This window comes from Stegodyphus dumicola, chromosome 10, assembly GCF_044657685.1.
Source record: "Stegodyphus dumicola isolate Sdum_Otavi_A_Nest chromosome 10, ASM4465768v1".
Taxonomy (NCBI): Eukaryota; Metazoa; Arthropoda; class Arachnida; order Araneae; family Eresidae; genus Stegodyphus; species Stegodyphus dumicola.
The window spans coordinates 186,346,378-186,373,183 of NC_140777.1; the positions used below are offsets into that span (position 1 = coordinate 186,346,378).

Below are 26,806 nucleotides of genomic sequence, written 5' to 3' on the forward strand. Positions count from 1 at the left end.
TATTAATCATATTTTGCTGCATTAACTTATAAAGTTTAAATATACAGCTCTTACCAATGAAAATTCTCATTAGGGCATTTGCTTGTTTCACAGCTTCAGCTCTCTGAGTTGGATCAAATATTAGCCAGTCAATAGAATTGATTTTTTGTAGATCTTCCTAATCAAAAGAAGAAAAAAAAAAAAAAAAAAAAAAAGAGTTTGAGCACATACATGCTAATAAAATTCAAATGAAGGAATAATTTAACATCTGAACTGATATTCCATTAGAAATTATTTATTTCCATACCAAACATAAAAAATAACTATTATATTTCTTCTGCAAAAAGAAGCTAAAATTAAGCATTCCCATTTTTTTAAATTAGTTTTTCTTCAACTACACATTACAGAAAATTTCATTCAACATGATAAGACTGAACTAAATTTTACAAAATTTAAAGTAAAAAATATTTATTTAAGTAAAATAAAATGACAAATTGAACTGCCTTTATTCTTCTTATCAATAAGAGCAATTCTTTGACTGACAAATCATGAAATAATTTCAAACAATATTTCAAAATCTAACATTATATACATACAAGAAAATATTTAACTGCACAGAGATAAAAATTAAGCATGTAATGATTTTATGCAGTTATTAAATGAAAATAAACTAATGAAAAGACACTTTTCACTACTTTTTCATTTTTACTACATACTTTTAAAAGAGGAAGAAATAATTTATGTAAATTGATTACAGAAGAAAATTTTGAAAAATCTTACTTTTAAATATTACGGTTACCAAAATACATTGCTGTGTCAAGTCACAAATAAAAATAAAATAAACTGAAGCAGAAAATGCATCCAATTAAAATAAACTGCATAAGTTAAGAAGAGTTATTATTTAGTAGTAACCAGAGTTTAACCTTTTTTAGAAAAAAGTTATCTAAAGATATTTGTTTTTTCCTACATTTCAAAATTTGGTGAAAATGAGACACAGAAATTATTGTTAAATAAATCTGTAGTGTACATAGCTATTGCCTTAATGCTTTTCAATATACAATGCAACAGATACTGATGCTGTATGAAACAGTTATATAAATATATGTAATAATTTTAAAATGCGTAGATGAAAACAGTGGAACTTTTAACAGCTTGTGATACTGCGTAGATGACCGAGACCGTAGTGGCTTGAAGGTGGCAGAGTAGTAAAAGCATGATGACGCAATTTAGCACAATGTATCTTGAAAATTCACAATCTTTATTTTTTTATGCATATTAAATCATCCTGTTTTCAGACAAGATGTTTCCTAATTATATTTGAATACAGAATTTGCATTTTGAAGTAGGATGTTATCTTAAGCACATAAGCGGAAGCAGCATGGATGAAAAGCAACTTGTCAACAGCAGAGCTTATGCGAGAAAAGGGGGAGAGTTATAGTACTTTCAGAGAAGGTTGGGAGTGATGAAAGTTTCAGTTCATAGTTTTGGTTTACAATTAATTTGATTGGACAAGAGGCATCTGCAAAAATTTTGAAGTACGACGTTGTTTTAAGCAAGTAAGTGGCAGCAGCATGGATGAAAAGCAATGTGTCAACAGCAGATCTTATGCGAGAAAAGGGAACCAGTTATAGTACTTTCAGATGAAGAAGGTCGGGAGTGGGAAAGTTTTAGTTCAGAGTTTTGGTTTACAATTAATTTGATTGGCATCTGCATTAAAACGTTAATACAAAAGAGGCATCTGCATTAAAACGTTACATAAGATAGGAAAATCTGGAACCTGTGAGAAGAGATTAATTTAGGGGCAGATCACCAATTTTAGAATGTTAATTTTGAGGTTGCCAATTATTTTTTTTAAACAGCTATCATATTTTGTTATATCTTATATATATACACATATATAGAAGGAGATAGATAACTTTTTTCTCAAATCTTACCGTATTTGACGGCATATAAGACGCACCCTTATTTAGAAAGCCACACACAAGGAAAAAATGTTCAATAGTCCGCGTGACAGCGCGGTACCACAATAACTTAAAATCTGGTTTCTTTTAGTTCCCACGTTTCGTAAAAGCCAAATAAACAATCATTGAATGCAATTACCAAACATATTTTTATTAAGGAAAATTAACAAACGGCAAGAACATGATATGTAAATTTCAATAATGAATAAATGAATGCACGGCAAGCAATCAATCAATTATTATTCATAATACAAAATAAAGCAGAAACAACAAAAAACACAGATTCAAAGAAAACGTTTCCTGTCATGAAATTAGACTTTAATCACTTTCAAAACCATAAAAATTATTTTCACTATCATCATCATCGAAAACGAGAATATCGTCACCACTACTGTTTCCGTCATCGCTAGTATCACCTTCTGTTTCATCAAGAGCATTACTGATTCCGCACTTCTTAAAGGACTTAACAATTACTTCAGCCTTTACGTCCTCCCAAGATCTTTTTACCCACTCGCAGTCCACCAGGAATGACAGCTATCTGGGTTTTTCATTCTCTCCGCTTTATTCTTTATGGTTTCAGTTGTATGGGCGCTAAATTGATCCAAAACCAAAAGAGAGGGTTTTCTTAAGAGTCCACCAGGTCGCCTCGCCCATACGTTCTGTAACCACAGTTTTATTCCAGCTTCATCCATCCAGCCTTTTGGATGAACATGAACAATTACACCCGTTGGAAGTTTTTCTTTTGAATATGAAAAACAACGGTAGTTTTGTGCCATCAGCACAACATGTTATAACTACTGTATATCGGGGTTTTTCATGACCTGCGGTATTTATGGTTATTGATTTAGACCTTTTAATACTCACAGTCTTGTTGGATGGTACATCAAATGTGAGTGGAATTTCATCCATATTTCCTATTTGACCAAGCTCAAAAGAAGTTTTCTTGCAGGCATTTATAACAAACCTATGAAATGCTAGTATTTTTCTTCATAATCTGCTGGCATTTTCTGTGCAATAGTTGTTTTTGTGCGCATTGATAAGCCTTGCCTTTTCATGAACCTGTAGCACCAGCCCTCAGAACCTGAAAAATTCTGATTCCCATGTTTTTCTGCAAATCATTTGGCCTCATTGATTATCTTTTTGGTTGAAACACTTATCCCAAATTTCCTCTTATCTATCACCCACATTTTTACGCCATTTTCATGTTCAGGCCAAGATGGAGCTGGGCATCGAAGATTATGTTTTTGTTTTTTAGCAGTCTTCAGCTGATCTTCCTACAGTCGCCAAGTACGTATAATTTTTTTGGTAGGTGGCGGACTGAAATGCCTTGCTGCTGCTTTGTTTCCATGGACTTTGGCGTAGTTTAACACTCCTAGTTTATACTGAATTGTATAGCTTCATCTCTTGTTTCCTGTAGTTATATTTGCCAGGGTATTTTTTTTTAAACAAATAGTTTTAAGCACCGATACTGACACGTTTATAGAGAGTAGCACCGATACCAACACATGTGTCGGCTGAGTCAAAGAAAGTATGTAAAGAAGGAAAGGTTCCATAGACGTAATGTGTTCGTCGAACCTGTTCGAACTTCGACATCAGCTTCGAGCTTTGGCGCTTTCTGGCGACAGATATTTCACGCATGTGCAAAATAATTATGGCAGATGTAGAAAAAGTTATGTGTGTCTAGACTTTTATCCGGGCTAAAAATAGCATTCAGTATTGAAAGTTAACCTGTGTCCTTCACGTATAAGACGCAGGTAACTTTTTTGAGACCAAATTTAGGAGAAAAAGTACGTCTTATATGCCGTCAAATATGGTAATTGTTTTCATATGACAGTGAAGGTAAATCAAGAATTCATGTTTTATAAGGTAGCAGCTAATTACATTTTCCATTACATACCAACATACCTATTTTAACTATAAAAGGGTTTTTTTTTTTTTTTAAACCCAAATCATAAACATATATTATGCACATGTAAACATTTACCTTCATGTCTTTTACAGAATTATACATAAGATTACCTAGAAAACATTCATGTATTTAGGAAAAATAATATGATTTCATAAATGTGTTTTATGCAAATTTTCAACATGCATGGATTTTATGGGCATATAAAAAAAAATCCAGTCATTGTGATAGTACTAAAACATGAATAATTTTAGAAATTCAATGTTAAAAGTAATCCTTACAGCTGTCGTCAAGACTGAAAGGTCTGTAAATGTTTCAGTTCTGTCAGATTCTTTTTCTCGTATATTTCTTACGACAGTTTTAGTGATTTCAGGAACATCAAGCCCAGCATCTTCTGCATACTGTAAACACTTCTGACGCTCAGCATTATCTGTTACACCTATTGAAAGAGGGGGAAAAAATCTGAAAACTTTCAGATTTTATATTACGCTCAAAGCGGCGTTTATTTTTCATTTACACATACATTCACATTTTGACAGCCATTTCGAAAGCATTTGGGGTAACAGACCTTTGGACAAAAAATGATTAAAAACAGCATATCTTTAGAATTGCCGATAGACAATCTCACGCACTGGAGATATAAATACACATACAGATTCTTCATAATTTCATTTCATTAAATATAATGCAGGGCAATAATATTTGGTGACAACAATTTAAAAAGTGATTCAACACTATTAGTAATTTGATGCAAAATATAATTTTGAGACTAACAGCCCTTTTGGGCTAAAATGGATAATTTAACGAATAACTTTCAAATGGCTTATTTTAAAACATATACAAATGCAAAATAATAATAATAATAATAATGAAATAAGTAATTAAAAGAAATCTTAAAGTTTTATTTACATATAATTTTATGTGGCTTGGTCAAGCAAAAGAATTCTACAATATACATAGCTTTTAATGAAATAACTTTCAATTCTGTGAGGCATGGTCAAGTACGTTAACTTTAATGCATTAATAAAACTTTTTTAATTAATGCATTTACAAATGATTATGTTTGGGATGATAGTAAGTGCATTCATTATACATTTAAAAAAAAATTTAATTTCATGAATTAATTCAATTTTTTTAAATGCAATTTATATTACACATAAAACATACATTGATTTAGATGATGCAATTTACTGTACATATTTACCAGCAGCTGAACTATATGTAATTTGTGCAAAATGTCCTATAATTTAGACTTTATATCATTTGACATTAAAATTCTGTTTTGCCTGTAGAAAAGTGGAAAATTGATACCATTTTAGCTTTCCCAGTTATCTTTTTTTGCATGCTTTATATTGTAGATAATGAACAAATAGCATAGCTATCAATTTCAAAATAACCTGGTATTTCCCAGACATTTTCGAGCTGTGTGGTGATGCTTTTTCAAAAGGATTCCAAACTGACTTAAATTCACTTTATAATGCAAAGAATCACATGAATAAACTAGTTATAAAATGCTTGATGTAAAATATATTAATATTTAATTAGGTGATGTTCTAAATTGTAGGCCCTTTAGCTAATTTTATTTTGTAATTTTCTTACACTTTTATGCCTAGGAAAATCCTGAGTAGGGAAGAAAAATTTTTATTTATCAAGGCATTTCTATATACTATGAAAATAAAACTACTAATTAATGTACATACTATTGTGGACAAACTTAGTAACGTAATATATATTGATGTAAAACAAAACTAAATACAAATATTGACTGAATAAACATAGTTCCACAAATGTCTACACTAGATTATGACAATTCAGATCGAATAAAATTTAAGATGAAAATTTATGCCGATTGTCACTAGAGGTGGAGGAATGAAATCTGCACAATTTTTAATCTCATTAATTACTAATTTTTTCTTTTATTCCTCAGCAGCATTTTCCTTAATGAAAACTAAAAATTAGAAACCCACAGAATCTACCGGGAGATGTCATGAAAAATTGTAAAATTGGCAGCTATAAAATGGATTTAACAATCTTAGCACTAATTGCATAGTAAGTGACCAACACAAAAACATGATACAGTTAACCCTCACCTGACGACCACCTCTGAAAGGAACCATTATTTTTGAAAATATGAATAAATAATGGTACTGAAGACTACTTCATCTAAGACAATTACCTTCAAAAGAAGACCAAAATCAATTGGAATCAAAGATGGTTATTTTAGAGAGAGCTTACTGTATTTTGTTCCTCACAAACTATTAAACTACTTATATTACAAAATTTTTTTTTTTTTTTTTTTTTTTTAAATGTTAAAACTGTACAGATGCAATGTAAAAAAAAAGTATGAGAAAACGGAAAAAAAAAAAAAAAAAAAAAACCAACCTTCCAAAAACTTTGCATACCACATTATTTGCTGCTGTTTAGGAAGTGTTGATGTATAAGGTGCCACAAGAGAAACTTTGCGAGATTTTATCAATTCCTGGCGAAAATATATATATAAGCTTTAATTAAAGTTATTAAAAAATACAAAATACAGCAGAAGGTAATAACATAATATAAGTTCTGAAAGTTGCAAATAAGATTACAATAATAAAGTACCTAATTTCAGATACATCATAACAATTTATAAAAAAATACGACTGAATCTCTTTTAAGCTACAGGTATGGGAATTTTTAGAGCTTATTTGTGATGCCAATTGTAGAAATCACAGCATGTGAAATCTGTTAGTTGGGTTTTTCCATCTATCAGCCATGATTAAACATATAAAATCTAAAATCACACAGATTGTTTGAAATTAAAACACAATTTAACATTAAGCATTTTAAAATTATCATATTTATTATTACAAATTTATTAGCAGGATGGCATAAAATTTTGTATGTCTGCCTGCTTACAAGATTGTCATCATAATTTTTAAAATGCACATATATATGCACAGCAAGCACAATTTTCTTGCTCTGCATGTTATCTTTATGTTCACCCTTTTCATCTTCCTTCTTTCCCAGCACATGTCCAATTATTCTGCCATCATCTTGAGAGTGTGAAATGGGAACAGAATTATCTAATCCATCATAGTGTGTACCTTCTTTTCACTAACACTAATCTTCTACGAACATGCAAATAAATTCAAAATGTCAGACACAGGTACCAGACAGGTCTTAAAACCAAGAAAATCTTTGCCACAAACATAGGCCAAAATTAACACTAACAGTGACATAAAGTAATGTTCTTTACATCTTTTCAGGCAAAGCAAATATGACATTTTTTGATGTTAATTGTTTCTGAAAGTCACAGACACTGCCATCAAAGTTCACACTGATATAAAAAGGGATTGGCAGTTTATCTTTATAGTCTGGATAATTCATTGGTTGGATAAGGCTTGTTACACTGGATGGCATTAGCATAACACAAATGTTTTCTAGATTTAATTATTTAATCATTAATACACTACATACATTTTTTATTTGATAGATCCAATTTCGGTTTTAAATATAAACTTTCAGAAATGCCAATATTTTGATATTGTCGATTATAAGAAATTTTACTATGCCAAAATTTTGCCTCAAAATAATTAGCGATGGAAACATAGCTACATGTCTACTGAAATGAAATATAAGAGAATTGGTGACAATCTTTCTAGATTTTTAATCAAAATAAGAAAATATAATAAAAGCTGATTTAATAAATATTATCAAAACTCTTGGAAATTCAGTTTTTATTATTACAAGCACAACTCTTGATTATTTCAGCTAATTAATTGCATAGCTATGCATGGTTAACTAGCAAACATGGATATCATATTAAAAAAAATCAATGTTTTTAAATTAATGACAAGCAGGACAAACAACATACACAGAAGAAATACAACAAAATTTTTAATAAATGAAATAAAAGGGAACAAGAACAAGTTAAAAAAAAAATGTATACACAAATCAAAAATAAGTATTGAAAAATATATGAGCACGTGGAAATCTCTCTTAAACACACATGTTGCTTTGATATCAGATTTCATTTTTAATTCTACGATGATAAAATTACAAAATATATTGGGGGCACAAATAAATCTCCGCCATTTTTCATAAAAAATTGGGCATTTATTGTGAAAGAACACTACGTTATGTTTTATTCAAAGCATTGTCCATCCTAGCCACTACTTTTCCCCACCTTTCTGCCAGCATACAGATATTGCATCAGAAGAATGCTTCATTTTTCGAGGCTATCCACAAATCAGCCCAATTTTTGGTATCTTCAATATGATGTCAACCACTAATCAGACAGAAGATGCATCATCAACTGAAACAAGTAGTAGTCCAGAGGAACAATGTATGGTGAATAGAGCAGGAGGATAAAAACTTCTCATTTCAATGATTTGGAGTAGGTTTTGACAGGTGCCACAACATATGGATGAACGTTATCAGGCAGGAGAATAATTCCATTATGTCTGGAGTAGTAGTGGGCACATTTTTCTCTGAGTGCTCAAATCAGTCTCATCAACTGTATTCAGTAGGTAGCCCCAGTAATGGTCTGAGCAATTCAAAATACTATTACAAGTTGTTCCCACCTTATACACAACACGATTTTCTTTCCATGAATATTCGCCTTGGCTCTCTTGATATCCATTTTTCATCACCAGTGACTATACGATACAAAAAAAAAACCTTTCATTTATGCCTGGTAAGCGTATTTTATGTGTAAAAAATATGATACGAATCTTAATTCTTAATCCAATATGCTTTCAATTCTGTGTCTTCGCAAACTTTCATGCTTCCACTACATTCTTCGTATCAAACTCACCATTATTAATTTTTTTAAACCACTCACGACAACTTACCTTACTTAAGGCAGCCTCACCTCATTGCTTCTACAAGCAATACCACAGCTGCAGATTTCTTCAAAACTTGACATTTAAAAAAAAAAAAAAAAAAAAAAAAAAAAAAAAAAAAAAACCATGATGCTGATATAAAACAGCTAGTATTTCAAGATTATATTGTTAGCAGATGTTTAACCTTATGATATGATATTTTACATCAGACACTTTTAACCATAACTTACTGGTGGCACTATTTTTTGTCAAACAGTGGAGACTTATTTGTACTCTCAATATTCTTGGCTACATAACTAGAGATGGACATTCAATCATAAATTGATTCAAAGAACCAATTCACTTTACTGAGTGAGCAAATGCTGATCTGATAAAATGCACCAGTAGCTCCTTTACAGCTCACCCACTAAGAGTTCATGTTAGAAGCATGCCAAGAAAGTTTGACTATCACTTCCCAACTATTTTAACATTTTTATACTCCAAAATTTTATTGTTAGTTTGATGTAGAAAAGAGGTTTTAAGGAATCTCAAAACTACAGTGAATGAAGTTCAAATTGGGTTCAGTCAGCTAACCCAATTTAAAACCAGTTAAGGGGGTGTTAACAGTTCAAATGAGTCAACTCTCCTGATACGTCTCACTCAATTCCCCCCCCCCCATTCTTTGCTCCATCCTCACACACCACTTTTGATCTTATCCATCAAGATTACTTCTAGAGAGTGACAAGTCCTATAAAAGAACCAATTCAATTCAGTGAGTGAACAGTTCTGATCTGATCCCATAAAAGAGCAGTTTTTTCCACATCTATAAATTATACCAAAAGAGCCTTTTCAAAAAATGCAATAGTCTGCAGCAGCATATTTTAGAGTGAGTAACAATCTAGAAGATACTTTAATAATTGAAAACTGCAGCCTTCCAGAACAGCACTATACAATAATTTAAATAGATTCGATATACATGCACATATTTAAATCTATGGCAAATTCTTAACTATAAATTTGTTATTAATTACATAGTTTATAATAAAAGCAATTTTTACTTGAACATATGCTTCTAAAATAGGAATACACAATTCCTCCTTCGTAGATTTTCCAATAACTCGTAAGAAAAGAATTATGTGTGCCATGCATCGCAAAACATGGCCTTGCAGCTGGATATTGCTTAGCCAATTATACATTTCTTCTATGAGCCCTAAAATTTAAAAAACATTAAATTTCAATAAATTCAAAGAACAGCAGCAAATTAAATATGCATACATAATAATTAAAATCGATACAAAATCTAAGTAAATTCAAATGTATTCAATTTGCCAGTGTGGAATAATGATTTACTACAGAAATAGCAAAATTACAAGTGCAAACAACCATTGAATCAAAAAATAAACAAAAAAATATGACAGCAGTTTCAGTATCTCCAGACAAATGTATTAAATAATACAGTTCAGTATCAATATGTTGCGGCAGCGCCAAACAGGCGATACAGGCTCAAAAGCTCTGGAGAAAAGCGCCAATTGGCGAAACAGTAAACCTGCTTGACAACCCTATGGGCTGACGGGAAGAGAAGATTTTTCCCGGCAGTTCCGGGTAACGACTTCAGTCTGTGTGTGTGCATCTGTGAAACAACTCGGCTTCTGCCTTCCACGTGATATGTAACGCCGATCTGTGGTGGGACTGTACGCTTCCTTAAGCCATTATTATCTATCCATATTACTTCTTCTTATTAAATCTAATTCTTAATGTTAAATGCCTGATTGCTATTTTCTAGGTAAGGTTATCTATACTTTTGTAGGCATGCGTGATGCAAATACATTGCAAAAACGAATTCGTACCCAAAATCACCTTAAACAATTTAAATAAAAGGTTAGGTTATTTAATTACGCCAAAGCCTCGAGGGATATCTGCCTAGGGGGGGATGCCTTCTTGGAGGACTTTCTAAGGGAACTGGCTCGTATACATGTTACACATGGGGAAACTCCCCGAAAACACCCATGCAACCAGTCCGTCCTCGGACCGAACTACCAGTGTTCAGTGACTTTACCACTCGCCTAATTTAAATAAAAGAAAATATTAAGTCATATAATTACTGTGAATGACCGAAACTGCAGAATGTTGACATACACCAGTGAATATAAAATATGTCGGTGAAAGACCAAATATTTGGTTATATTTTTATACATTCAGCCCATCACCAGTGTATGTTCATAAGCACAGATATGCCCTGCTGAAGATTGAAACAAGAAGCCAAGAAGACAGACAGAGAGGCGACAAAAACACCAAATCCTTTGTTCTGCCATGACTGAGATCATGTGGCAACAATTTGTTATATTCTGAAACACTGCTTGTTTGTCAGTCTGCAAGGTTTGCTGGTAAGTGCAGCACTTTCTTTATTTTTTTATCTGATACCCTAATTTATATTGAATGACTACTGCAGTGAACCGTTATCTCCTCCTTCCCGAAAAGATGCATGCATTAATTGTGAGTAACCGAGAAAAATCACTGCTTTCATTTTTCTCAATGAAAGTACTCTACTTTTTGAAGTGATTTCTGGTAAAACTAAATACAGTACACATTTGGATTACAGATGATTAAAATGTTTTGTTGTTTTAAAAATTAATGATGAAGAAAAGTTAATTAATTGTACCATTAAAACTAAGAGAAATGAATAAACAGTATTTATGTTACTAATGACAAACTATTAGAATAGGCATTGGAGGAAGAAAATATATTTTTGGAGAACTGCAAGTTAAAGACAAAAAAATTACATATGAAGTTGTAATGTATTTAAATTTATGTAAACAATGTCAAATGAAACACAGTGCACCTATAAAAGGTACTGTTGTGAAGCCAGTGGTTAATTCAGAGTTAAACTCCAGATGTCAAGTTCATCTGATAAACCAGCAACCACACAGGAATGGAGAATGTAAGTTCATAAACGGTGTATCAGAATTTCATTTGACAAAGTTTATCCAGCTACGACCTTTGAAAAACTAAGAGCTGAAGATGTAACTTTCTTTAAATATTGTTAACATTTGGTGCTCCAGCTATATAGCACTCAGATACTGGAAGGGAATTAATCAAGTAATCAAGTTATAGAACTGGTAAAAAATTGTTTTCCAAAATAAATATTATCGCCAAATTGAGGAATTAGCTGTAGGTAATCCCCCTCAGTCCTGTACTTGCTGACATTTACATGTACTATTTTGAGGTCAAATTATTTCAAAAACTTTCTTTTCGTCTGTGGAGATGACACTTTCACACTTTTTCGTGGTAATCAAGAAGCCTCATACCAAATTTTATCTACAATGAATTCAATTAATCTAGCCATCCAGTTCACTCTTGAAATTGAATCTGGCAATCCACTTCCTTGATATTCTTATAATTTATAGATAAAATTTGGAATAGCTAATCACTGTTAGTAATTTAATCATAATTCTGATTTTAAGCCTGCAAAAATCATTCAAAAAGCTTCTTCAATTGCTGAATTGGATTTTCTTGAGGCTTTTCACATTCACAAAGATTTATCTTGTTTAGTTAATGACTTGAGGTAAAATCCAGTCCTTCCTAACACTTTTAAAATCCTATCAACTTAATATTTTTAATTTCATTACTATTTTTGCCGATAGACAGTACTATATTCTGATTTTGCTTTAGTGTGGAACATAAATATGACCATTACGCCCACTGCTTTGCAGTTTTGAGATTTCTTTCCTTCTAATAAAGAGGGAGTTACGTGTTTACCTTCAAAATCCATTGAGATCCTGACTTAAATCTATGCCAGACTCAAAGTTATTGTGTTACTTCTTTTATGTTTCACTTGGTATGTTTCTCTTCTGCTTTCAATCAAGTTATAGCTGAACTATGTGCTATGTAGAAAGATGTTGAGATAGTTCATGGAAACCCTCATCATAGTCAAACACAAAGCTCAGGTGAAAGGGCTAATCAGGATATACAGATGTTAACTGCATGGATGAATGATAAGAATACAAACAAATGGTCATGTGGTTTGCCCTTTGTTAAATTTGCCAGGAGATCTACATACTCAGAAGGAATATGCCAAAGTCCTTATGAAGCCCTGTTAGCATTAAATAAATAAACTAAGTCACATTTGAATGATATTAGTTGCTATCTAAATGAACATAAAAAATCTGATGTGACTTCCTTGTACGGAATATTAAATTATACACATTTTTATTGCATTTTATTTAAACTTATTAGATTGAATTAAATCTACTTCGCCGACAGCGCATAAACCACAATAGAATAAATGCATTCTTTAAAATTCACTTTGTTTACTATAGCGACACTCTGGTGCTAGGTTTACTTAACAGTATTATATTTCCTTCATATTATAATTCTGAATGCACAAAATTCATATCATTTAAAGAATTATCTAATCGTTGCCACATGTTCTATTCAAATACTATAATAAAGCTAGAACTATGTATAAAAGAAATTAAGCAAACAAAACAAAAAAGAAACAGTTTTTCACAGACGATTGGGTATTTCTCATTCGATTAATTCAGTTCTCACTTCGCGAGAAGGCAAAAATACATAAAAACTCAAAATATCTATATTAAAAATTACGAAGTAAATTTCAAACACTTATTTCCTCGAAAAAATTCCAGAAAGCATGATTTAATTGGCAATAATAAATGAATGCGTTATCTTTGTTGTTGCGCAGCTAAGTTTCTCTAGATTGGCAACAAATCCACTTGTCTCCTGTTTCAAATGTAAACATGAATGGCCACCATTAAAAAAAGGCTTAGCGGCAATTAAACAACTTTAAAATTGCTGATAATTCTAAAAATATTGCATACAGATTTACTAAAGACATAAAATCCTTAACCGGAAGATAAAAATAACATAATTCAATCATTTTTAAAGCAAAAAATGTACAATTTACAAACATATAAAAGTAAAGAAACTGAGATCACTGAGCCGGGTAACAGAGTGGATATATATATAAATATATTTATATACGTTTGGTGCGGCCGATTGCAACCAACATACGAGGTGCACATCTACATGTTATAGTAGTCTTATATACAAAATTTCAACGTTCTGAGGCTACTCGTTTTTGAGTTATGCGAGATACATATGTACGCACGTACGTACATACGTTCATACAGGCGCCATGAAAAATTCTCTTCAGAATTCATTTTAAAGCAGTTTTTTTTTTTTTTTTTTTTTTTTGAGGAGAAGAGTCTTTTATTCTGTCCTTATGTACAGATATCATGCAAAAACATCCTTAAATTGCATTCGAAAGTGGTCAAAGTGGATATTTTCGTTGAAATATGCTGCCTGAAGCTTTTGGCGATTACAATACTTCCTTTTTACTTTGTACAAGGAAGTAAAAAGAGGCATAATATCCTCATTTATGCAAGCAAAATGCAAACATTGAAACTGAAGAATAGCTCAAAGAATCTGTTAATACTTTTGAAGAAAATCTGAATGGTGGCCATACTGAAAACCATATTCCAAAAGAAAATATTAAAGAGGAGCTGCAACTTACCTCATCTTCATAGCAAGCCCTGAGTGATCAATGCCATTTTATTTCTATAAAAAGTGGGCCACAAAATAGAATCGTCTACTGCAAGCAATGAAAATGTTATGAAACTCAAAAAGAAAATTTCCTCCTGCTCAAATGGGTGATACCAGACAAATGCAAGTCCCTGATCTCGACTGCAGTCAGACACATGCATGAAATGTGTTGGCAGTTGTTGTTGGAATAAAAGACCCCAACTTTGATAAGTCAGCAAACAAAAATGGTACCCTTAAGCAACTTTATACCTGTAATCAGTTTGTAATTTGTAGAGAAAAGTTACATTCAAGAGATGTGAAATTGCATCTAAACTTTCTTCTACACACTCCATTTCTTAAAGAAATGTCCCTCAATGAAACAACTGCAACTAATTAGAGAAGTTGAAGGCAAGACTATACATGCTGTCATTATAATAAGATGTGTTTCATGACTAAATGCAGTTGTAAAAGCAAGGGACTCTTCAGCAAGTTAAAGTTAACTGTTAACATAACAGTTTAAGTTGTTGCAATAAATAAGAGTGTATAACATCAATCACATAATTATTAAGTTTATAAGTGTTATTTTCTTTTCCATTTAGAATGTATTGTTCGTTTTAAGTTTACATGTTTACATTTTGTTTACATGTGCTGTTATTTAAGCTTTCTCCTATTTTGACACATATCATAACATGTTTAAATAATAAAATATGACTTAAAAACACAACAAAAAATATTTTTCAACATTCACCATCAGTGCATGGTGAAATAAGGATATTTAATAAACATTTCAGACATACACCAAGCAACTATGTGAATGCCGACAATCTCCAGTTTTCAGTCTTTCATATATAACATTTATAGAATATTTAAGACAAAAATAATAAATTCTAGAACTAAAGCAAGTCAGATTGAAAAACTTATTAATTTTTAAAATAAAAATTTTTTAAGAGAAAAAGATTATACTGTCCTGGAAAATAAAAAAAATTTGAAAAAGAAAAATTTTTAACAATAAAATCAAAATAGAGTAGCTCTATTCCTTTCAAATAAATTAAATTTTTTTCAAAATAATCGTTTAAATTTTTTTTTAGATCTTTTAAACCTGAAACACAATTTGTAAATTAATTATTCATTGCTTACTGTTCCGATTAGACAGGGAAAATTAATTATAACATTAAACAGTAAAAATTAAGGAGTTCTGAATACACATTTCATCCTTTCTGACCACCTGAGTGAAAAATTTACACTAATATACAATAATTTTTTTTAAACAGCAAACAATATCCCATTCTCAAATAGTCAAAAATATACTTCAACCTGAATTCAGATCTTGAAGAAAATGAAAATTCAAAATGCAAAAAAATTGAAATGAAAACTCCACATTCTAATCACATCAAATTTGCAATATAAATATAAAAAATACAAAAAGCCAAAATATGAAAATATTCAATACAAAATTACTTATATTCCAAAGAAGCAAAGCCTGCCATACGGGCTAAAGTACATGAGAAACCAAATGATCAGCCAAAAAAAATTAGTGCATGAAAATTACTCTGAAAGAGAGTAAAGCTTTTTTAGAAGTTCAAAAGTATTATTCGTAGAATATAGTCTAATTACAACTAAATGTAAAATAAAATATTTGAAATATGATTAATAACTTGGTAATTTTTTTAAAGCTGTGTTCATGAAAACATTGGATGTTGCAAATGGCACATATTAACTCATTTTAATGAGAAAATGAAAGTAAGAAGTACAACTGGTTTGCCAAAAATGAAAAGAATCATTTCATTAAGGTAGGAAACAAACTTTCGTAAAAGTTTGGTATCCTTGACATTGAATCCATAACATAAAAACTAGGCCGAAGTTGTTTATTATAGTACGTTGCTGAGAAATAAAGAAACAGCTAATTTATCCTGAAAAGAGTATTTGAGCTTGTGGAAAATTAAGGTTGCAATAAGGAATGGAGAAACTGGGGAACCCCCCTCCAAAAAAAGCTAAAATTAAAGTTTAAAATAAATCTGGCAAAAGTTACAAAATTCGAAAATAATAAGATAAAAGAATACAGTCTTCACACAAGTTGGCTTTCATGTGGCTGATGAAAAGGAAAAATAATGCCATGTAATTTAAAGTATACAGCCAGAAATATTTATACAAAAACTATATATTAAGAAACAATTAATTACAGTATATACAAATCTCTAATTTTACTTACCATCTTGCTTAATTTTGAAATAATGCAATCATATCGTAATAAAATATGGGATTAAATTTGGTAGTCAATGCCTGTGTTTTTAAGTGAAAGATTAATGAAATAGTTTGGAATTTTATTTTCTATTAACCCTTTGCGGCATGGTGGGTCAATATATGTCCCACCTAATTAATATTTATTTTCTCAGTTAGCAATTTCCGTTAGAAATTTTCTAATCTTTTAAAAATAATCTATTTTAGTTATTATTTTTCTCAGTAGATGTTACTACTATACCAGGGCTTAAGTTTATTAGCAAAAAATATTCAAAATAGGATCACAATAGTGATATCCATGTATCTCGCATTTTTCAATATTTTAAAAGTTTTGGTATACAATTTATGATATGTATGATTCTTTTTAATATCCAAAGGTATTTTATTTTCAAAAATCTTAATTGGATTCAATATTTTATAACATTAATTTTGCAGTTGAAATAAGTGGGTTAAAATTTGTCACACCACACACTTGAATTTCTGCTCAATAGATCGCAGCACTCATGATTATTTTTTCTTTTCTTTTTTGCATCTATTTTTTTCGTGATTGCGCGCGCTTTTACATCCGTTGTATGCTCTGATGTGCTAAAATGTCTAGAAAAAAAATTAACAACTCAGGAAGCTTTGGATCTTTTTGCTGAATTGCCATCCGATTGCGACTCAAATGCTTCAGATGTCAGTTCTGATTCAGATGAAATTGAAATCCAGGAGAGAATAACTGAGGTTGAAGTTATTGCTGAAGAAGAAAGGGAAGTAGTTATAATTTGTTTTGCTTTTTAAAGACACAGACCCATCTATGCATGTGGCACTGTAAATATGGATCGGAAGTATCTACCCAAAAATTTAAAAGACAAATTTATGTCAAGAGAATATATAGACTTTTCAGTTAACGATGATTCAATTTATTGCATAAAATGAAACGATAAAAGATCCGTTTCTATCCCGTCTTGCTTGGAAAAGGCAACTGAAATGAAAGAAATTAATAGAAAAGAACGAGATGGAAAGACAAAAAAAAAAAAAAGTGCTGTGCCCAAACAGCATTATTTCATACAATAAGAATATGGGATATGTCGACTGATTGATCAACTGAAAGGACTATATGAAATAGACCGCAAAAGCAAGAAATGGTGGCACATGATTTTTTTTTTACTTTTTAGATGCGAGTATAGTAAACACGTTTATTCAAGTTTGTTCACGAACCTGATCATGATGTAAAAACAATGAAAGATTTTCTTCTCTCAGTTATAGAAGGTCTAATGGCACTTGCAGGCAAGAAAGAGCTGAAAAGAAAACTGAAATCCCCAGTTCAAATAATAAAAACCCGTTCGTACAACCAGAAAAGAGACTAAAAAATGTAAGTAAAACGCCAAAGAGAACGAGCAGGAGAAGATGTGCATATTGCAGCATATCGAAAGAAGAACAATGAACATTTTGGATGTGTGAAACATGTGAAGTGCCTCTATGCTTACAAAAGAATGAAACAACATGTTTTTCAAAGTTTCATGAAAAATGACTTTTTTTCAATTTTAATCATATATAAATGTTTTTGAATCAAGTGCCAATTTTAATATTTTATTTAGTATCATATGTACGAGTATCAAATTTTAATCTTAAAATAATATTCAAGAAAATATTTTCTTTTGTTCCTAAAATTTAAAAACATTAAATGCAAAATATGCATATGCAAAATTTTACAAGTCATGCATATATGCAATAAGTACAAAATGCATTTTAGTGTGTTTATTATAAATATTTTAGAATGCACGCTTTATTTTGTTTATTCATTCCACATATGATTTTTTTTTTCCTGCTATACACCAATATGCTATAAGACATGTGCTAGTTGCATGGTGGGACAAATGGTATCCCACCTTCCACCGCAAAAAATAAAAGTGCAGAATTTTTTTCAAGCCTTAAAGGCACTTAAGTAAGTCCGTCTGACTTATTCTAAGGCATTTTTTTAAAGATTAAAATATATTTTAAATACGCGTGCCGCAAAGGGTTAAGGTATTAACTAAAAGTAGAATTGCTTCTTAAACATAATAACTTCTGTAGAAATATTTTTGATCGTAAGAAGTAGGCTGTGAATAGTGTTTTTTTTTAAATTTTTCTCTGAAATGTTAGAATCACGGTTAATTAATTTTATTGAATTAGAATTGATGTAAATCTAAAGAGCTGATTTCTATTGGTGTGGTATTAGTTTTATTAAGAATCAAGCACAAAAGATAAATATTGTGTGTTTCTATTTTTCAAATACCAATATCATCATCAGCATACCTGAAAATATTAGTAAAGTAACTTTTATCAACATTATTGAGTTTTCAAAGTAAAATTCTTTAGAGAAGAGGTGTAAGTTGAAAATCTGTGTTGAAAAAGAAGAACCCATTGGAATATCATTTATTTGTTGAAATATAGATTCTCTAAACTGTATGAAGTTATGAAGCAGTGAAAATTAATGAAAATTTCCAATCTCCTTCTATAATAACAGTAAGCACTTCAGGAAAAAGCAGAGTTAAAAGACTATTATAAATTTCTGTTAATGGAAGAGAGGTGTATAAATTTTCAAAATTGTTACAATTGATCGCTTTTACTTTGCATTTTTAAGTTCAAGAAAGAATAGGAACATTGTTATTAATAACCCAATTGTAATGGTGTTCTTTATTAACAGATTCAAAAATATTACCTGAATTTTTTTAAGCCTGAAAGTAAAAATGTAGTCAGTTGCATTTTTGTAGTTTTTAGTTTACCATTTGCAATAAATTTAAATTTAATCAGAGATGTGTGGAATTTTGGTAAAGCATAGAGGTTAGAAAATTTGTTGCAGTCTGTAAGGACGGAAATCTATGTAGACATATACGTATATAATATATACATATATATGTGTGTGTAAAATACAAAATATAAAATACAATTACTAAACTTAATTGCAATCAACTGGCAATAGACATTTAAATTCATAAATTTTTTAATTTAATACATCTCCACTTCAAAGATTCACTTTGCACCATTCTGCCATATTTTACATCACTCTTTCTCTGCAATTGCTTTGCACTGCAATATCTTTAGCCGAATCACTGCTCAAGATTAACACGATAAATTTCAAGTTATGAATACAACTGAAGTTAGTGTGCATTGCTTTTTCCTGTCTGTTGCTGCTTAAATAAATCATGTCTCTTGTTTCACCTTCTTTCTTCATCGTTTGTGTAAATTGCATACATCAAAATTGTAGGGCGAATTGTACAAATTTTAAGTGGAAATATATTTCTGAATTATTTTTTCTGTGCAAAAATAAAAATGATGTTTTAATCATCAAGCCAGTTGTGATCTTCATAACAGTCATCATCTACGCAACAATCTTCTCAACTATGACTAAAGAGGAACTTAGTTTTCATCTTCTGCAATAACCACAACATCACACATACACACACATACATATATATATATACACACACACACATATATATATATATACAAGAATGACGATTAATTAACTTACCATCTAGATCATTTAAAATTATATATTTCTGTATTACATGATGAGAACTGTTGCAATTCAGCTTCACCTAAAAAATACAGTTTGCTATAAAAAATGTTCTTGCAAAAACTAATTCAAAGTTCATTAGTTTACATAAGCACACTATGAAAGAAAATGGACTAGCAACATACTCTTGAATCATTTGTTTCCAATTCTTGAAATATTTCTGCAAAATCTAACCTATAAGAGAAAATATTGTTATTTTTAAAATAAAGAGGGGGGAAGACAGTTGATAACTTTCAAATACAGTCTAAAAGTAAAATTTAATAATTTACAACACAATGAAGAACTGTTCATACATTTCTAGTATTTTTTAGAACTCACTAACAATCTGCAATATACTGACAAAAATATTTCTATTAAAAACAAATGTATTCCTTAACATTTACATTGTTTTAAAACTAAAACTATGTACCCAAAATTATGCCATGTCATTCATTTATCAAAACAAAATATACATCTGAAAACTATTTTAAGTTAAAGACTCCAAGAAAAGTACAGTAATTTTCTAGTAAAATTAATAAAACATTTTTACTAGAAAATTTCAACATACGTTTTATCCCAATATTCAGCAGGCATTTCCTCCAAAGCTCTTTGCTGATATGCAGAACTCTGTAATTCATCCTCAATACGCTTATCTAAAGATGTTCTCATATACGTCCATAAAAAGTCTTCCCAGGTATGGCAAACAGGTATGAGAGCTTTCAGATTTCCACATACTGAACCATACACAGCCTGCTCATAAACAGGTACAACAGGCTGGAATTTTAAAATTAATTTTTTAAAAAATTTGGTAAATCCCATGTTTTAATGTACAGTTACAAATTATATAATTTCTCATAAGTAAACATTTTCAGATTTCTTACAGTCTGCTTGCTTTTACACTAATTATTAATCCATACAATATCTGCCATGCTTTTACCAGTTAGTTTACAGTCAATCTCAGGTATTAGATAATTTGATGAACACAATAAAAAAAAAAAAAAAAAAAAAAAAAAAAAAAAAAAAAAAAGAAATGTGAAAATGAGGGAGGAAATTATAATTTTAAATGCATTATATTGTTCACAACATAAGATGGCAACTGTTTTAAACAATATAATATGATAATATAAAATAAAATAATCTAAAACAAAAAAAAAATATTTTTCATTAAAAATTATCATGCAATTTTGATAATTATGGAACGTGTTCTTTAATCAATAATTTACTTTGCAACATATAATGAAATTTCAACAGAAAATTCACTCTATTCTGAGAGTAAGAAATAAAACTAATCTAAAATGATAAAAGTGAATGGCTTTAAAGATAACTAATATTTAACATGTTGTTGTTACAAGTTGTTTCAAATGTATTTTAAATATTACCATTTTTTACCATAAAAGATAATAACATTAACGAAAAACTGGAATTTTATATTTAGAGAATTTTTATGGCCAAAAAAAATTAAATAATTATAAAACCCTCATTCAGTGCAGTCCTTGCATAATTCAATGCATTTATATCACTGACTGGCAAACACAGTGATAACAAAGGAAATGAAATATTTTTGATAGGTATACAATAATTATGCACTGTTGATTAAACCTCTCCAGCAACCTCAAATTTTATTCTACTTATGCATGTATCCACTAGTCAGATACAATACAGAAATGCTTTACTATCAGCCTCATACCAATGAAAAAGCTCTTAAAAACAAGCATCACCATCTCTTTCCTTTATTTCATGTATAAAGCCCTTGAATATCATCTTTAAGAAACTTCAGTTCGCCATGTATAATGTAATGAGATGATACAACATTAATGTTTAATATTGATGACAATTTATTCTAATCTGACACTAAACCTGTAGAAGTTTCAATCCTGCACCTGACAAAAAATTCATTAGAACATCGTTCTTGCTTGGTGCACAACTGCAAGACACAGTCTTGTCAAACTACTTAACCATGTTTTTGTGCATGCCACAAACATCTGTTGGTACCTTAAGGTTGCCTTGCATACAACAATAATATTGGTCAAGCATGTGATTCTTCATACAACTTTTCCAGTTTAGTATTGAAAAATTTAACATATACAGATACAATGCCAAGTATTCTTTAACAAATTCTGACACGTTATATTAACACCATAAATGAGTTTAAGACTTTTTGAAACTAGAGGGAGCAGGGGTTAAAAACCAAACCACAGAGAGCAACTCAAAGTTTACGAGGCTAAGAGTTGGCAATAAAGAACCAAACCAAAACTTCCATAATTTCAAAAAACTGATTTACACCTTTGGATATCAAATGAGTCAATTGTTATATCTTCCATTTTCAGAGATGCATAATTAAACGGAAACAGACAGAATAAAAAATAATCAAAAAGGAGTATTAGGCAAAGCTAGGTCACAGATAGAAACAACAAAAAATAGCAGGGAAAAAAATTGCACTAAAAGGAACATACCGGACTCTTAATTAAAATATCATTCACAAATGCCAGTTCCAATTTTCAACATTTTAATAAAAATTAATATAATTCTTCAAATATACATTTGGCAGCATAATTAGAAATTATGTTTTCTTAAGCTACAAAAAAAGGATTTTTAAATATATATACTACCATGATGTTCGACACACTATAAAATATTTTTCTATACCAACTTTCATATATCACTCTCATAGAAATTTGCTGCCAATCCATTTAGCTAACATTTTACTAGCTTCTCTGTCATCAACAGGCCCTAGTAGTGTCCAAGAGAGACCATCGAATACTGATAGTATGAACCAAGTTCAAAATCCAGACATTTTCTCTTAAAAAATTCTCCCCAAAGACATTCCTCACGTGCCCTCATGCAACCCTTATGAGTAGACAGCCCTCATGTGCTTTGCCATATTTAAATAACCTAACCTCTGCCATCAATTTTGGTCAGATCAAAAGTATCTTACAAATGGTAAGAAGCTAGGCTAAAGATAAAAGGTTGATGTCCAGTCAAAGCCTTGACTGGATATAACAAGGCTTAGTAAAGCCTTGACTGGTGATGACTCCTTTGCTTCCAGATAAATAACTTAACAAAAAGCTACATGAGCTAAATTTAAGCAATGTGGCTAAGCATTATAATTATCATAAAACAATAACACACCTTGTACCAAGATTCCACACTTTTTTTAAAATACACACCACTTTTTTTTTTTTTAAATCTCAGAAATCACAATAATCTTCGGCACACATTTATTTGACCTGATGCAAAAATTCACATTCAATATTTAACATCAGTTAAAAACATTCAATTGTCTTGGTTGAAACCAAATTCTTCTGTTTGGGGAAAATCATCCATTCTAGATTCATCTAGATTGATATTTCAATGCAGGAGTTGCATAGGATATCCATATTTTATCTCCATAACAATTAAAGAATTTGTTACTTCAAAGTAAGAAAGCTGAAAGTTTTTTCATGTATTCTGTACATAAAAGTTTTAGAACCCAGAAATAACATAACTTGAAAGTTCAGTTGATTTTTGGTAATTAATTAAAAATTTTTGATTTCATTTGAGCATTACCATCACTTTTGCTAAATTTTATCTCATCTCTTCATTAATAAATCAAATATTGAGTATGGCCAATAAAGTTGTTAAATTTGGTGTTGAATGTTGGTCAAAAACGTATTTTCTGCATTAAAAGAGTGAACAGATATTTTGCATTTGGCAGGATTTACAATCATCTTAATTGCTTTAAAATATGAAAATATGCAAATATTTTTAAAGTGCAGTTTGATTTTTAAGAGTTTTAAAAGAATCTGGGTGAACATAACACTTTGTGAAAAAAATATAGCCAAATGGAAGACTATTTCTGAATGTACCTAGGAATGAGATTTTAACATTATGTGCTGGTATCTTGAACTGCTTCTTTAGATGCTTGGATAAAATTATATAAAATTTAAAAAAAAATTAATATCTAAATTGGCAATTATTTAACTATTAGACAAAAGAAATTCTTGCCATTTTGGAAGCTAAAATTATAAAAGATTCAACCTTAAAACTGACTCTACCTTAATATCAAACTGAGTTTCACCAAATTTTAGTCTTTTGCATTTAGAGTAATTAAAAAAGAGAAAGAAAATTTCATTCTCTCAAACAGAATTTAATACTATATTTTTTTACTTTTGCATATACTAACAGCTTTAAATCTAACTCTTCACTTTTGTTACAGCAGAATTAAAGAGAACGATGTAACATTATAGAAAACTGCTTTTACAAATACATATCTTGGTTGGGGAAATCTACAGTTTACAGAACAAAAATGCACAAATTCTTGTTACTTTCAACATTCGACCATGATACCCATGATATTCGACCATGATATTATGCCTAAAGTATTAAACTTAGATACATGATAGATTTCAATTAAAAAAAGTAACAAAAAATATATTTTACTGCTTGAGATGCCATCCAGCAAGCTGCTTTCCACAGATCTCTGTATTTGTTACCTTCAACTGGTTGCAATTCTTGTCCTTCCATAACTTCATTATCATAATTGGGATCATGAAAAAGCCTCCACCCCTCTAAAGCAGCAGCTAACCATGGCTCACCAAACCTTTCTGCTAACTGTTGTGCCTAGAAAATAAATACATTTTTAGCAACCTAAGCAGTTAAATATGAAAACATTAAAACCATTCAGACAAATACTTCTTTAGACCAAACTTTATACACATATAACATGGTTTCCTCAAAATGTCAACATGTTAACTTATGCAAATTCATGCTACACAAACTAAAAAAACTAGTTAAATACAGTCAAAAGTCGTTAATTCGGACACCCGTAATCCGGAATGATCTATAATCCGGACCTCAAAGCTAAAATCTTTCTGCGCATGCGCCGCATTGACGCATGCGCATAGGCGTTTTACTCGTATGCGCAAGACATTTACGACTGCGCATATGCATCTGCGCAAGTGCAGAATACGTTTTCGCGTGCGCGTTTAATGTATGACGGATGGTATAAGCTAAAATTATCTAATTATCTATTTCAGTTAATGTTAATAATTGCGTTGTATTAACTTATCTTCAAATTGGATCCGGCTTATTATTTTTTGCAGACTGTAAGAGCAATTTTCTAAAAGAAAGCTTGAACTTTCGATTATGTCAAATAGAATTTCCGATGCTGGAGCTCCCAAAGGATCTAGAAAACGAAAGTATGTTTCGATGTCCATCAAACAAAAAACGAATTGCTACAAAAAATGAATAAAAGCATATCCTTTGTTTATCTAACCGTTCCGAAATCTGTTTATCAATTTCACGCTGCTCTGCGCAGGGGGGGAGGGCACGTCGCGGCGCGCAATGAACTGGAAATGAACTGGAAGTTGATCTGTCAACACTATCGTTATCTTCAGGGCAGATGTTTTTATTTTAGTCGGCTTATAATTCCTTACTAAATGTAGTATTTAATTTCGATGTACTCCGTCTTTGATATGATTTAAATCAAATTCCTCGTCATTATAAATATCACGAATACAAATCACATAGTTTTCTGGTTGCAATTTTCTAATTTCGGCTATGAGTAAGGTATGCTTTACGCATCCGCGCGTTAAAAGAAATGTTTAATAAAGTAAACAAATAAATATTAGGCTTCTTTTTTGGTAAATTTGGATACCCTTTAGATCATAATTGCTCATTATTTTATAAATTACGGTTTCATATTTTTAGTTTTATAATTTCTGCATGCCATCTTACCAGATTTAAACTGATGATCTATAATCCGGAAAAATCGATAATCCGGAATCGCCGAAGTCCCGACGAGTCCGGATTAAAGACTTTTGACTGTATATTGTTTCGCATACTCACCAAATCTATTTAGGCATGCATCTGAATACAGAAGACTTTATTAAACCTGATTAGTAGAAATCACATCCCTGCCCACTGAGCCTAATTCTTAACAATTGTTTTCACATCACTATCTGAGAAGGACCTCGTTCAGATTAATCTGCCTTCAATTTTGGAATTTAATATGAAATTTGAGATGCATGCAGGCAGGCTCCATACTTTCCACTTGAACGTTTGCAGCAATTCTTGAGTTTGGCAAGCAGTATGGGACCTGGCATTATCATGTGGAGGATGACTCCACTACTCAACATGCCACAATGTTTCCAACAGATCGCTTCACGTAACCTAAGTGGCACTGTAATTACTGGCAGTAATGGTATGGTCATGCTTCAGATTCTTGATCAGGATAACACCACATGAATCCCAGAATATGGTTCCCATAACTTTATTGGCAGATGGTGTAACTTTAAACTTTTTCATTGGTGATCTAGCGTGTTTCCACTTCATAGTAGCTCTTTTGGTAGTGGGGGATCAAATGATGATGCTAAGTTTTCACCCCCAGTAACGATATGATCAATAAAATACTGCCTGCCAGAATGGTTGTAATGTCTGGTCCTCTGAAACTTTAAAAAAAGGCAGTTTAGGTGAATGAAAAGAGTGTAGTTTAGGTGAATGAAGAGGCCGAACGTTTCAGTGTAGGGATTTTATAATCAGCAATTCTGTCCTAATTAATATATATTTTTATTTGTATAAAGTGTATATAAATCAATGTTGTGTAATTTAAATAAATAAGAAAGTCAACCTCATGCCATTAACTATGCACACCACATGACACCAGCCACAACTGAATTTTACAATAGTAATGCCGAGGAAATGCGAGACAGCACATCATTCGTGTAGCTCTGTGCTCTTAGAATTCTCTACTGCATGTGGTACCTATTGGGCACAAATTTTGGAATATTGCAACAAATCAGGAATGATATACTGCATGATACCATGGTATCAGGGTCAGTTCTGATGTGACTGCATGCACAGCTACTTGTCGATTATTTTGAAT

The 26,806-nt window shown here is 30.9% G+C and overlaps 1 protein-coding gene across 3 annotated transcripts in view; it reads right to left on the bottom strand.

The window, feature by feature from the left end:
- LOC118195728 (nuclear pore complex protein Nup107-like) overlaps positions 1 to 26,806 on the bottom strand; it is a 140,179-nt gene that overhangs the window by 53,105 nt on the left and 60,268 nt on the right. For all 3 annotated transcript variants that reach the window (XM_035367051.2, XM_035367052.2, XM_085826001.1), the window contains 8 exons: positions 24,364 to 24,543; positions 20,513 to 20,718; positions 20,091 to 20,139; positions 19,921 to 19,987; positions 9,707 to 9,858; positions 6,229 to 6,325; positions 4,128 to 4,285; positions 55 to 157 (listed from right to left, as the gene is read on the bottom strand). In XM_035367051.2, coding sequence (XP_035222942.1) covers positions 55 to 157; positions 4,128 to 4,285; positions 6,229 to 6,325; positions 9,707 to 9,858; positions 19,921 to 19,987; positions 20,091 to 20,139; positions 20,513 to 20,718; positions 24,364 to 24,543 — 1,012 coding nt within the window. The remainder of the gene's footprint in view (positions 1 to 54; positions 158 to 4,127; positions 4,286 to 6,228; positions 6,326 to 9,706; positions 9,859 to 19,920; positions 19,988 to 20,090; positions 20,140 to 20,512; positions 20,719 to 24,363; positions 24,544 to 26,806) is intronic.